Source organism: Halyomorpha halys, unplaced genomic scaffold (genome assembly GCF_000696795.3).
Source record: "Halyomorpha halys isolate HHAL.00 unplaced genomic scaffold, Hhal_1.1 Scaffold3471.1, whole genome shotgun sequence".
Classification (NCBI taxonomy): Eukaryota; Metazoa; Arthropoda; class Insecta; order Hemiptera; family Pentatomidae; genus Halyomorpha; species Halyomorpha halys.
Genome location: NW_027108749.1, coordinates 7,971 through 21,935, shown reverse-complemented (window position 1 = coordinate 21,935; position 13,965 = coordinate 7,971). Strand labels below are relative to the sequence as shown.

At 31.7% G+C, this 13,965-nt stretch overlaps 1 protein-coding gene across 1 annotated transcript in view; it reads right to left on the bottom strand.

Moving 5' to 3' along the window:
* Positions 1–13,965, bottom strand: part of Cep97 (centrosomal protein 97kDa) — a 44,738-nt gene that overhangs the window by 25,621 nt on the left and 5,152 nt on the right. Inside the window, exons 4-5 of the mRNA XM_067047044.1 lie at positions 10,483–10,584; positions 5,948–6,144 (exon numbers count right to left, since the gene is read on the bottom strand). Of these exons, the coding sequence (XP_066903145.1) occupies positions 5,948–6,144; positions 10,483–10,584 (299 nt within the window). The remainder of the gene's footprint in view (positions 1–5,947; positions 6,145–10,482; positions 10,585–13,965) is intronic.

Genomic DNA, 13,965 nt, shown 5'->3' with positions numbered 1-13,965 from the left:
TATATATATACATTAACCTTAAAGATAGAGACCCTCCTACCCTTCCCTCCCCATAATAACATCCCTAAAAAAAAAATAATACCTATCTCTGCATATATTATAGAGTTGAATAATTTTAGACACTAAATCTGAGAAAACTACCCTAGTATATTTAAGTAGTATAGTACAAGTATATTTAATGCTAGGAAAAATGAAGAATTCTCCCTTCTTACTTGAAAATAATAGAAGTAGTCAGTCATAGTCAGTTTTTAAATTTTTTAAATCGCACTTCTGTTTTAATCATGCAATAATTATTGAGATTTGTAGAAGACATTTAAAAACCGTGGAGCCATCAATAAATCCGTTAAAATCGATTGTACAAGCTCGAAGTTATGTTGGCCACCCAGATTAACAAGAATTAGAGGGTTAGATGCATGATTAAAAAAAATCAGACCAAAACCTAACAAACTGGAGCCAGAGACAATAATTATTTCTCTTAGATGAATAATAAAAAAGTTAAAACCCCATTATATTATTTCTATGGATAGAGATATTGATAAAGAAAACAAAATACAAGTTTTCACAGAGTGAACACACAAACACAAACGCGCGCACTCACACACTTTTGAGTCTGTGGATGAAACAGTGGAAATTCGGTAGAAGACTCAGAGCACAAGAGCGAGAAAGAAAAGGCCAGGAAATGGCCTAGCTTAAATAAGATGTAGGCAGATAGCCCTTCTGGCCCGTGAAGTAATGCTTAACAGCAGTCCTACGGAGTGGTAAAGAAGAATTGGGAGGTGATTTTTTAGTGAGTAAGGATCTAACACTGTTGTATAACTTTTATTGTTACACTCCGGGTACGCATATGCACACACTTATATATAATAAAAAAAATTAATCTGGGACTAAGTCTCATAAGGATAACAACATGTACACAATAAAAAATACTATTTCTGGTCTAATAACCTACTACAATGAATAAAAAAAAGAAGAAGAAAAGGAATAGTGCAACAAAAATAATCTATATACTAAAGAAATCACAAAACAAAAAATAAAACCTATATATGACAGGCATATTAAAACAAAAAAAATAAATATCTATATACAAAAGAAATAAGGAAGGAAAAAAATCTATATATAAAAGAATGAAATGTAAATATGCTCCATAATGAATATGTTTTGACTTTTATAACATCATACATGACTAACCTAAGTCTGATTAGGTCGTAAAAAGAAATTTGAATAGAGTTGTGAATGTGCATAAGAAGGAGAAATGCCAAATGTTAAAAGGAAGGGAAATCCAGAATGTTTTAAAGAGGGATTCAAGAAGTGTTGGAATCAGGCAGATTTATGAAATGGGGTATAAAAGTCGGAATATTGTGATATTGTAGTAACAGAATGGGAAAAAGACAGAAGAATATTTTCTAAGGAAGGAGGAAAAGAGACACTAAGGGTAATGGTATGAAACATGGAACCATATCGGGGTCCCTTTAACAAATCTTATAATGCATAATTTTCTTGAGTTGGTTACGAAGAGGCCTCAGTACACCATGCAGCCATCATTAAAGTGGGGAAAGTTGAGGGAGAATATTAAGAATCTAGTATTGGATAGATGGTGGAAGCAATGAAATAGTTTGAAGATAGACATTGATCACTAGGATATGGGCAATATGGTGGTTCCAGGAGAGGACTAGGCCAATGATAATGCCTAGGTTTTTAGTAAAGCAGAAAGTTATGGGTTGGTCATTTAAATAGGGATCAGCAAATCGGTATTGGATTTGAGGGATTTGGAACCAATATTAATTGCCTGATTTTTTGTAGCATTTAATCTTAATTTATTTAACTCCAGACCCTAATTCTATCAAGGAATCTTCTTGAATCTTGGAGAATCCTACAAATAAGTTAAAAGGAGAAAAGGATAAATAGATTTGGAAGCTGGCAGCATGAATGAGATGGGAACAATGAAGTATTAATAAGAAGTGCTCACAGAGAAGGTTAAAGAGATGAAGCCAAACTTCGAGGAATTGACAAGTTGAAGGACATAAGGATAATCCTTCAGAAACAATTTAAGTTTTTCTTTGAAAAATGGTTAAAAAATATATAAACTCTCCTGGAGAAGCAAAATTCCAGGTAGAGAAATCATGCATGGAAAATAATTCTCTAAAGAGAAAAATAATTGACTTAGCAAGCCGTTTAAGATGATAATCAGATGCAGCTAAAAAATAAAATGAATCCCAGATAAGTAGGAAGAAACTATACAAGGTATTATACTTGGCATCAGCGTAGGCATGGGCGTCAAACTGAGACCAGACTATCTGGATCACGCTATATGGCTCAGGCTGAAACAAGAAGGAATAGCAGGTCCTATATATAATGGCAAGATTTGTGAGTCAAACCATGAGAGATGAGTTGGTAAGGCAGAGAACAGACAAGAGACTTCTCTGCTCATCATCTTGGCTGAGGGAAGAAAAAGTGCACCTAGTATATATCAATGAAATGATGACACTTGTCAACAACTAACGCTACTGGTTAGACTAGCAGAAGTATTAAACTAAAAAAATCTAATACATCTAGTTTAGGGGATGCAGGGTTAGGTGTGATGAACTTCTCTCTGAGCATTTCTTAGATTAATACTTCATTGTTCCTATCTCATTTATGCTGCCAGCTTCCAAATCTATTTATCCTTTTCTCTTTCAGAGTTATTTGCAGCATTTCCCAAAATTCATGAAGACCTAGAGAATCAGAGTCTGGAGTTGAATAAATTAACATTAAATGTTACACAAAAAAATCAGGCCATTGTTATTGATTCCAAACCTTATTAATGCTCGCTCATTTCAGAACAAATATTTTTATATTTTTCACTATGGTAATACTTCCCTGTGCTAATATTCAAATTGGGCCTTCAATTGCAAATTTGACTAACTCCAATCACAAAAGTTATCAGAAAAGTATTTTTAATATTATTTTTCATTGCAAAATTTTAACAATTTTCTTTTGCAAAAGTACGAAAAATCTAAAAATATAACCATTTACTAAAATTTATACTCTGCTCTAAATCATTTATTGAATGCTTAATTGTAATAAAATCAATATTGACAATACTAAGGATGATTTTATGGAATTATCTCGTCAACTGGAAGGCTCATTTACAGGTTAAGAAAAATACAAAAACTATATAGATGAAAACGGAAAATCATATTGGTAAAATGGTAAAACTCAGCGAGTATGCACCTGCACAGTCAAACTTATGTTAGTTTTATTTATGCCTTTTTCATTCTCCATTACCCTCTCTGACTTATTATGTTACATATTATTTTTTCTAATTGTTTGGTTTTCCAACGTTGTATTATTCATCTATATTACTACTCTTATTTAAGAAAATGTGATTTTCAGCCTGGAAAAAATATTTCTCTTATTTCCTAAAGTTAATTATCAACTCCTTTCACAGCTTATGTTTATATATTTTTCAATACTAGTAAAGATGTGAGGTAGCACATTATCTCAAATAAATAATATTAAAAGTACTTTATAGGAAGAAGCATTTCAGCCCTGTAACACTATTTATGTAAGGACAGGAACTATATGATATTAAAGACCACTTAATTTTCCACTGATGTACCAAGTTTATTTAAAATTTTTAGAGCCATTTTTGAGAAGATTCTGAAAAAATGTAAACTTTATTATTTAAGATATGTTTGTTTCTATTGAAAAAGTTGCTGAAATATCCAAGACATATACCTGCCCTAAATATATAATTTCAGTTTCGTATGACCTTTAATTTTTGAGCAAGGCTGTTCACACGCAGACCATTTTGCAAGACTTGGTAACTTGGACTTAAGCGATCTTAAAAGGTATATTTCCTTTGAAAACTCTAATTCAAAATTTTTCATGATCTCAATAATTTCCCTTACTATATATTTTGTATACAGTATAAGTAAAAATAAAACTAACAATCCTAATACTTCAAGATTTATCCAATGCATTTGACATAGTAGATTATAACACTCTCCTCATCAAACTAGGAAGTCTTCCTATAACCAACAGTGCCATGCACTGGTGCAAATCCTTACTTTCTGTTAGTTCACAGTATGTTGTGATTTCAGATCAATCTCCATTCATGACACAGCACCTCTTCTGTAGTGTCCCTAAGGGTTCATCACTATTTCCCACCTTATTTGCTATCAACTTTGACCAAACCCATGCCTGGAAAAACTATGTCTTTGATATCTCCTACCATAGTTTTTCCACTAAATTACCTGACCCCTATAACCATTTGGAACCCGCAGGCTCCCAGTCCCCTTAATATGAAAAAAAGTTTTATTAATAGCTTAATAATATTCATCTGCGGGATTCCCAAGAACACCTCTATTTTATATATGAAGAGTCAGGGTGGCTTTACTCTTCTTATTGTCATTAACATTTCCTAGCATCCTTCCCCTACCAAGTTGTCCAATCACGCCATTCATCATACGCCTATTATCTCCTTAAATTGAAATCCACTATTCATTCCCACCATAACCATTCTAGGTCTTCAGATTTAAATACAATAGACCATCGAAAAGTAGCTTTTGACATATTTGTCATTATCAGATCCTCCTTACTATGAAATTCCATCCATTTAAATCAACATTAAAACAGCAAAGTTTTAATCAATATTAAAATAGCAAAGTTTTAAGTTTTAGTAAAACATTACTCTTAATAAAGGCAAGTATTATGGAAAGAGAACTACTGCAATGCTAAGGAAAACTATAGGGATAAGAGGAATAAAAAAACCAACCTAACTGTGTAGCAAAGTACAAATGTTGGGGTAATATAGCAAAATAGATGTATTAGCAAGTGATATGATTTGATCACACCTAGGCTAGGGGAATGAATCAAGGTCAGTGTGTGGTTCGGTGAGAGGGGTGGTGCGCCATTGTGGGCTTGGCCTAAGGAGTACATATACTAAGCAAAAACTTTTCTTTCCAAGAGTGGATACTAGCTATGCACTATCAAGAAGAGCATCAGGAATGATTAATAATACAAGCATTTTCAATCAATAAATTTTCAAATATATCATATTTCATCAAAATCTAACAGGTCATTCAAAACTTCAATCCAGTATTATGGTTAATAATGCTGTGCAAATTGTCTCCAAATAGTCTTGAACATGTTGATTAGACTTATAAGGTCTGAGACTATTGTTCATTGTCTAACACAAACATACCTAGACAATGTCAAAGGGTGTTAATTTCTCTTTATCACAAGAATAGGGGGAATACTTCACCTTGATTATAATCCTCAACCTAATAAAACAAGAGTGGATGAATGTTATTATTTATTTTTATATAAATAAATTTTCTTGTATTTCTATGATTATCAAGACAATCGTCAGAATAGGAGGACCATACTATGCCAAGAGGTGATACTATACCTCATTTGTTGCAAAGAACAAAATAATTCTAGCTAAGGTTCATGCCCATTGATTTTACTGAAGGAGATAGGTAGACAATGTGTTATATAGAAGTTTTTTTTTTCTATACACAGATTTCCATAGCACAAAAGTAAATAATTTTGTTCTAAGGATTAAATTTAATGTATTGAGGGTGTTTACATGCTCTAATTATTACACAGAGATATAATTTTCATTGAATCCTAAGACTAGTTCAAGAGGATCCTTTAGAATTTGTGATATCGAGGTTCTACTGTACCATTCATAAACTATTTTCATAGCCCTCATTGAAGAAAAATTAAAAATTTGCACAAATAAAATATAAAAAAACTTATTCACATCCTACTATTTCTATATAAATTACCAACCATCATTTTCTAGATTTCATCAACAGTCAAAAATATCTGAATTATTTATTAAAAAAAATACTATCTACAAACCAAAAACTTCTATTGTCAAATAGCATTGTTTTATTCTAAATTATAAAGCTTATTACTAATATCTACTAAAAAAAATAAAATAAAATTTGAAGGATACAGCATCTGCCCTGTCATTTCAACACAGGGATTGCATTTAAGAGAGAATTCTCTTAAATTAATTATACCAGCTAGGCGTGATATTTCATTCAAATCAGCTATTTTATTGTTAGCTAAAGTTAACACTTCGATACTTTTTGGTAAGTATACTTCTGCATGCCTCAGTTGTGCAATCATGTTCTTATGAAGATAAAGCTTCTAAAAAAAAAAAAAGGAGAAAAAATAACGAATAATAAAATAAATAAACACAAACTATATAAAAAACATATCTACCAAAACAAATAAGAATTCTAAACAAAAGTAATAAAAAGGACTTAATGTTCCAGCAAATTAATGCTGTTCAAAATGAATGTACTTTTACAAAAATAAAAATTTACCAATAACATTACAAAAGTTAAAATTATAGTTAATCTTTTATCAGCTTACTCTGTTTCAGAATCTACAAAATAAATCATGAATTAAATCCTAAAAGAAGTGTAATTTCAACTTATTTGCAGTAAACAATTCAAAATATACATTTAACCTTCTCTAACCTAAGTAAACTTTAGAAAAAATCAGTAATATTAAAGCAAATATTGTGCTGTTTTTCAGGAAATGAATAATTATTTTCTTAGTGAGAAAATTACTACTATGAGGATGAATTTTGTTTAATCTACATATTTTCCACTACAGTAGTGTTATCAAAAGTGTAGAACCTATAGTCACAGAGGTACAGGAAGAGTTTGGTGGAAATATTAACTTCACCAGGTTTGGACTGCATCTGATGCAATAAGGAGTTAACTTCTATTTATTATAATTAATAAATAAAAAGAAGAAAAAACAAACATATAGTGATTGCTATTTTTTATGATGGGTATTAAGCATTACAAAAATTATACAAGGAGTAAATATTGGAAGTTAGGAAAAACTGTCCTATAACAAAACTATTATCAATGAAAGAACATTAAACTACACTTTAATTGAGGTATTAATTGTTTCATAGAACATTTTCAGTTATATTTCTTTTAGCAATTTAACTATTGAATGAAAATGAGGTGGGACTTTCAGACACTAGAAAATAAAGTGAAATTGATTGATATCAACCAAATACTTAATTCAGATGGTCTGGATGGCAATCAAAAATATCCTCCAATTATCATAAAACTATTACCCTAATGAAAACAAACTTTATCACCCATGTTGTAGATCTTCACAGCTAAATAAACAAGATACAAAAAATACTGTATATTGACATTATCCTCTTAAATTTGAAAATAATTAAGCAAATAATCAAAAGTTATCAGTTTGTTTTAATAAATACCTAATTAACTATTTTTATTTGATTAAAATTTATTAGTTGACCATATAACATTGAAATATAAGATGTTTCAGGCCAAAAAGGTATTAAAAATAGCAAAAAACCACATATAAGAAACAGACATTGGGATCCATGCTGCAAGTCCTCACCAGTGCAAAATAAATGTGATGTAAAAAACATTATAAACTATGCTAGGACTATAAGATGACAAAAAGAAAAATGAAAAAGTTATATAAAAATAAACAGAGTAAATTAAATAAATTAGGAAGATGAAATGAATAGAATAAAATATTATAAAATACAATAAAGAATAACAAAAAAATGTACAGTTGGATGATAACAAAAAATAATTAAGGAAAATAAAAACAAAAATAATAATACTAGGAGAAGGAAAGAAGTAATGAGAAAGCAAATATTGTAAATGTACAGTATGGCGATAAATATTGAGATATTGAAATAAATAAAGGTCAAGACGAAAGAAAATAAATAATAGAGGAAAAAGCTAACTTTGAGTATATAATAACAAAAACATGAAGTATAAGAAGTAGTTAAAACAAATTTTGCAACAGGCAGACAAAGGAAATAGAAGTCTGGTGATAGGGCTGGGGGGAAAAGACTACAAATTCCAGTTAAATATTGTTTGAGTAACAATTGTACCAATGAAATAGATAAATAAGTAAAATGGTTATATGTAATCCACAATCTTCCTCCAGGTATCTTGGATACGAATACTTGAAATCTATCTACACTATAACTAAAATGACAGTAGCATCGTATGGATTTTTTTAATAAAGTCAGTACTTTGAATAAATTAATACCAAAGCCTGTTATACAGAAATATATCAGGTTACAAGGCTGGTTTATTTAACTGTAAAATTTGAGGAGCCCAGACAAAAACCTATTATTGTTCAGTGCACCAAGTGTCAAAACTTAAGGCATACAAAATGCCATCACCTGGCTAGGTGCGTTAAATGTGTTGGCCCTCATGCAACTGAAACCTGCAAGAAACCTCGGGATGAACCAGCAAAATGTGTTCTCTGTCAAAAAGACCATCCAGCAAGCTACAGAGGCTGTGAAGTCTATAAGAATTTCCATAAGGTGAGATCACATTTCACGGCATTAAAATTTTTGGAACAAACTAGTACCCGGCTGCCTGAAACTCAAAATTTGGAAATTTTCTCAATCTTGAACACATCAGCTCATGTCACCAAATCGCAGCCATCTGCTTTAAAAACCCAAGATCGATCTCAAGACTCAACCCGGACGTACTCCGAGATCACAATCAAGAAAAACAAGCCTAGACTTCTCAACCTCCCTCACAACAACCCACAAGCCCAGCCCTCACTCAGTACTTCTAGTCACACAAACTATCAATCCCAAGCTCGTAAATTCATATTCTCACATCCTTCCTGAAAGATCTTCAAGAGACTATCATTAACTCCTCATTAAGCTTCTCACAAGAATCCACTAATCCGAAATCCTGCTTAATTTCCCATGCTGAGCACAAAACCCCTAGCTGTCCTGTTATGGTATGCTAATGGCCTATAAAATCACCGTGACGAACTCTATGTATTCCTACATGATAAACACATTGACATAGTCCTACTGACTGAAACTCATTGTGACTACATCACTTATAGGGTCAGACCACCCAGACAAAACTTCCCAAACTGGTTCTTGAATCCTTATCATAAATCCTTATCCCATTCCCTTATTCCTTCCAATCCAACTGATCCTATTCAATCAACCTTGGTTACCATTTCAACTCGCCCTTTCCATGTTACCTTTTCAACTGTAAACTGTCCTGGTAATAACCTTTCTCAAAACCTCCTTGATTACTTATCCCAAACCCTGGGACCGTGCTTCATTGCTGGGGGAGACTATAATGCTAAGAACCAACGATGGGGATGCCACACATCCAATTCCCATGGTAAAATCCTATCCCGTGTTTCCACCTCCAATACCTATTCCATTCTCTCTCACAAAAATCTGACTTATAGGCCTACATTCCTCAAAAAGGGCCCTGATATTCTTGACATATTTATCACCTCCCAGATTACTCCCTCTCAAGCCATTGTTGAATCCCTGGACGACCTTTCATCAGATCATAGTCCAGTTCTGCTTTTTTAAATTCAAGTTTTGTACCTAAGCCCTCCGCTCCTTCATTGATAACAGGAAGAGTTGACTGGAACAAATTTAAATGTGATCTGGAAACTAAACTGGACTTTTATCCTATTCCTTACCTACATATATAACGCCACCATACTCCGTACTACATATTTTCCTGACTCATGGAAATTATCAATAGTTAAAATGATACCTAAACCCCAAAAGCCACCAGAATACTCATCCTCCTAACGATGATAAATGTATGCTCGCTGATAACAATAACCCTTTAATTGCATCCCAAACTCTCCAATCTCATGTAACAGCCCTCGAAGAATAGTCTCACGGAGGAAATCCCATCAAATCACCTTTACCCTTCATCATAAACCTACCGACTGCCCTACAATCTGCTTTAATAATGTTTATCTTACCCTTTTGTACACTTGTGACATAACAACAATACTACTAGCTTTTATTATGAAACAGAACCCATACCATTCTATAAGCAATGTTGATTTTTGAATAATTTACATACAGGCAAAAACCCTTTAATGACTAAATTGAATCAAGTCTTGATAACATTAAGCCATTAGTACCTAAATACTGATTTAAAAATAACTTAAAAACTTCTCTTATTTTTTGCAGATCCCAATGAAAGATGAAATGGATCAATTTCAGTTTCTTTATATGTTCTTCAATCATTATGATTGAAATTTCTTTAAAAAAGTCCTTACAGGAACCTAATATAATGAAATAGGCCAGCCTTGACAAAGGTCATATATAGGATAGTTTAGATACCCATATCAAAATTTTACCAACTATTGTCTAACCAATGAGACTTTCCCCTTCCATCTTTAATTCAGAATCCTAGGTTCACCAGTCACTTCCAATATAAAGCTTAAACTGAAAGAAAATAGATCCACCTTTTATTATACCTTTTATCCACCATACAGTGTAAGAAAAAGATAACCTTTGAATTTGATTAATGTTAGAAAATACTAACCCAAGATACTTAGCTTCAGTAATTATACAAATGGGTATAAATAAAAATTTTACTTATGGATGAAGTGACAAGAGGAAAAGCACTAGCAGTCTAGAAAAATTTAGGTAATCATAAAAACTTTAGTATTTACTTTGAGCTTGGTAAGATGGCTTATATTGGATAGACACGAGATTAGATTATCAGACAGATCCAGGTGCTCTAGGGCCACATTTGTAAACAAGTGGTCGATTTCCTGAAAATAAATTTGATATTTGTAAATATACATAAAATTATAGAATTAAACTTCATAGAATATTTAGACATGTAAATTTCTGCTTAAAAAAGTAAATATTAGCAAAAGACACACACATATTTACAAATACCACACATTCAAACATATATATTATTCTTAGGAACATGCTATGGATAAAGGCAAATGAGGACTCCCAACACTCAGCAAGATGATGTAGCTCCTCTTCCTACAGGCTGTGAGGGGGGGGGGTACAAACATAAGTTGTTCAAAGTGAAGTGGATATCAAGGAAATATTGGTCAACCTAATTTTTATTTGCCTAACAGGCAAAAGAAAATTGAAACATGATTTATTTTTATCACCTTTCTTTTCTGAACAATTTATTATCTATATACATAAAAGGGAATGGATGAATCTTTGTCCACAATAAACTTCTGAATTAGTGGACCAATTAGCATGCAGTTCTAAATGTTCTATTTTCCCATGGGAAGGTTCAAAGATAATGAAATTCCGGGATTTTTAAGTAGAAAAAAAGTTATGAACAAAATTAAGCATAAGGCTCGGGGTAAAGTAGATCAGTAATTTTTTTTTTTTTTTAGAAAAAAGAAAATGATATTCGTTTTTAGGGTCGTCCTAAAGTTACAAATACCATTTATCAAGGAAATTTATAATCATAAATTTTTTACCATGATTTTATTGGGAGGAATTTTTTTTCCTCAAGTGACTGTTTTTCATACAATCGTTCATAACTCTCCTGCATTGGAAAGCTGGATGTCTGCTCTTTCAGCCGACATCGACAAAAGTTATATTTAATGCCCTAATAGGGGCGAAATAGGGGGAAAAATTCACATGTTTTATTTCATATTTCCGGTTCTAATTTGTTTAATTAGACACGGCTTGTGCCCTTTGGTGCAGTTTATAGAGTCCTAAACCACTGCCAAGTTTGGTGTACATTGGTTGAGCCGTTTTGTGGTTATTTCCATTTTTTAGATTTTAAAAAGAAATCATGTAGGGCAAAAGTTTTGGACTAAAAAATTATGTTTTTCCAATTTTTTTCAAAAATTCATATTTAAGGGTTTCTTGAGGTGCTAAAAATGAATACCAACTTTGTTTCACTCCTAAAAAATCTTTTCCAACACCTTCATAGGTCAGTTGGTCTCAATATTTTGAAAATTTTGAGGTACAAGGAGGGTTCTTATTAAAAACTATTTATTTGATGTAATCGTAATGTTACTTATTATTATTATAATTTTTATGTTACTTAAACCACTGCGAAGTTTGGTGTAGATTGGTGGGGTAATGTTGAAGTTATTTATATTGTTTAATAAAAATTTTTGTTTTGTTCCTTTATAGCAAGTATTGGTTCAATTTATGTTACCAAACCATAATAATAAAGTATTTCTAAATGTTTAATTTTAACTAAATATAATTATTTATAAGAAACTATCAACTGTGTTCATTAAATCTATATTAATCCTCAAACATAGCAATATCGAAGCAGTGCTGGGTCAGCTAGTTGTAAATAAAAAGAGAAGTTAAAATCAAATATTTACAACAAAAAATTAAATAATTAACAAAGTTCAGTCAAAGTTACATCAAAATGAAAATGAAACACCCTACTGTTTACCTCTTAAATGTCTTTAGAATATTTAATTTTTTTGCATTTAAAACTCTTTACTGAGAAGGAAAAATCTTTTTAGTTTTGATTCATATTTTATTATATTCAAGCAGATAATTTCATGAGAACCCACATAAAAGAGCATCAACTGATTATTAATTACCATAAGGAAATACCAGGAAAATAGGTTAAAATATCAGTCAGCATGTTATAGATTTAGAAAAAATAAAACAGTTCATTTTTTAAGAAGTCTAAGTAATTTTACCTGTTAACTGGGTATAATAAGATATTTCATCATACACGAGCTAGTACTGCAATGGGCATGACAACATCATTTGTCATAGATATGTGGTGTAATATTTTGAATGCATTGAGCTTTATGTAGTTCTTATCTATTAAATCCTAGTATGCTTATAAAAAAGTCCCCATTGTGAAACGAATTTTACAAAACTTTATTCCCCAGTTAACAGGTTAAAAAAAATCTCTAATTAGTATCCCTAAACTAGCTAATTAGGTAGAAAACATTTAAATGAAAAAGTCAATCCAATGACTGTCCAACTGATTATCTGAAAATAAAAATTTTATAGAAGGGTTGCTAAGAAAAACTTTTCTTCAACAAAATGAAATCAAAAGAAAAGTGCTGAATTTGCTTAGGAATATTTGAAAAAGAAATTTAATCTTCTGGAACGAAGAAGTCAGATTTTTGTGATATTTAAACATTCTCTAGTGCTTAAACTGTAAGAATGATAAAAAAAAAACTAAAGATATTGAATTCTTACGAAATAGTCTTATCTTTAATTTTTTTGTCAGAGAACCAATAGTTTTTAAAATAAAAGAAAAATATGAAAATTCTTCATGTCTTATTTGTATTTCCATAATAATCAGATTGACAGGTTTCTTGCTTGCTATTATAGCTCATAAAAATACAGGCCACGTCTATCAAATTTTCTTTATTAAATTTACTAACGGTTTATTTTCTGAGTAGATTAGTGGTCATAAAACTTTTCGAGACAAGGGGTTATTTGTTTCAGTGTAGTACATAGGTAACTAAACTGTTTTTTATAACAGTTCCAACCATGTCTCAAACCCGTTGGCTACTAATGTACAGTTAAGCCTTCAATTTTTTAAAGTTGAATCCACTACAATAAAAGCTCGAGGAAATCACATTGAGTTCAATGGGACTGAGAGAAACTAGCTTCAAGTCTATAATTTAAAGATTGACTAACACCATATGTTATAACACAATATACACCTTTACCGGATGGTTCCTCAATATGTGGTCACCACTCTGCTTTACACACCTCAGAATTCCTCTCGTGTAGCTGACTCTAGTCCATCTCGGCTCTTCTATTTCCATCCAGGAATCCTCTTCATCAAATGTTTACCTGTACTTGATTTGTGTCAAACATTTCACTGAACTTATCAGTGATATGATTAAATCGAGACAGGAGCTTACCAGCATACTTCCTACTGTTTGTTTCGATTTTATAGTTTCAGTAGACATTTAAAATATATCCTCTTCAGGGTCCACTGCCCACCTCCAAATGCTTTCTTCAATCTCTCTTTCACTTAATGATTTTGCATCCTTAATGTCCAAAAGGTTCTCCAATGTCTTCGCCTCTATCCTTCCCATCAGGCAATTGCCCCCAACTGGTTTTTGGCATGTTATAACTGTTAGCAACTTCGATAATGACCGGTATTGAGTTCAGAACATCTCTCTCTCTCTCTCTCTCTCTCTCTCTCTCTCTCTCTCTCTCTCTCTCTC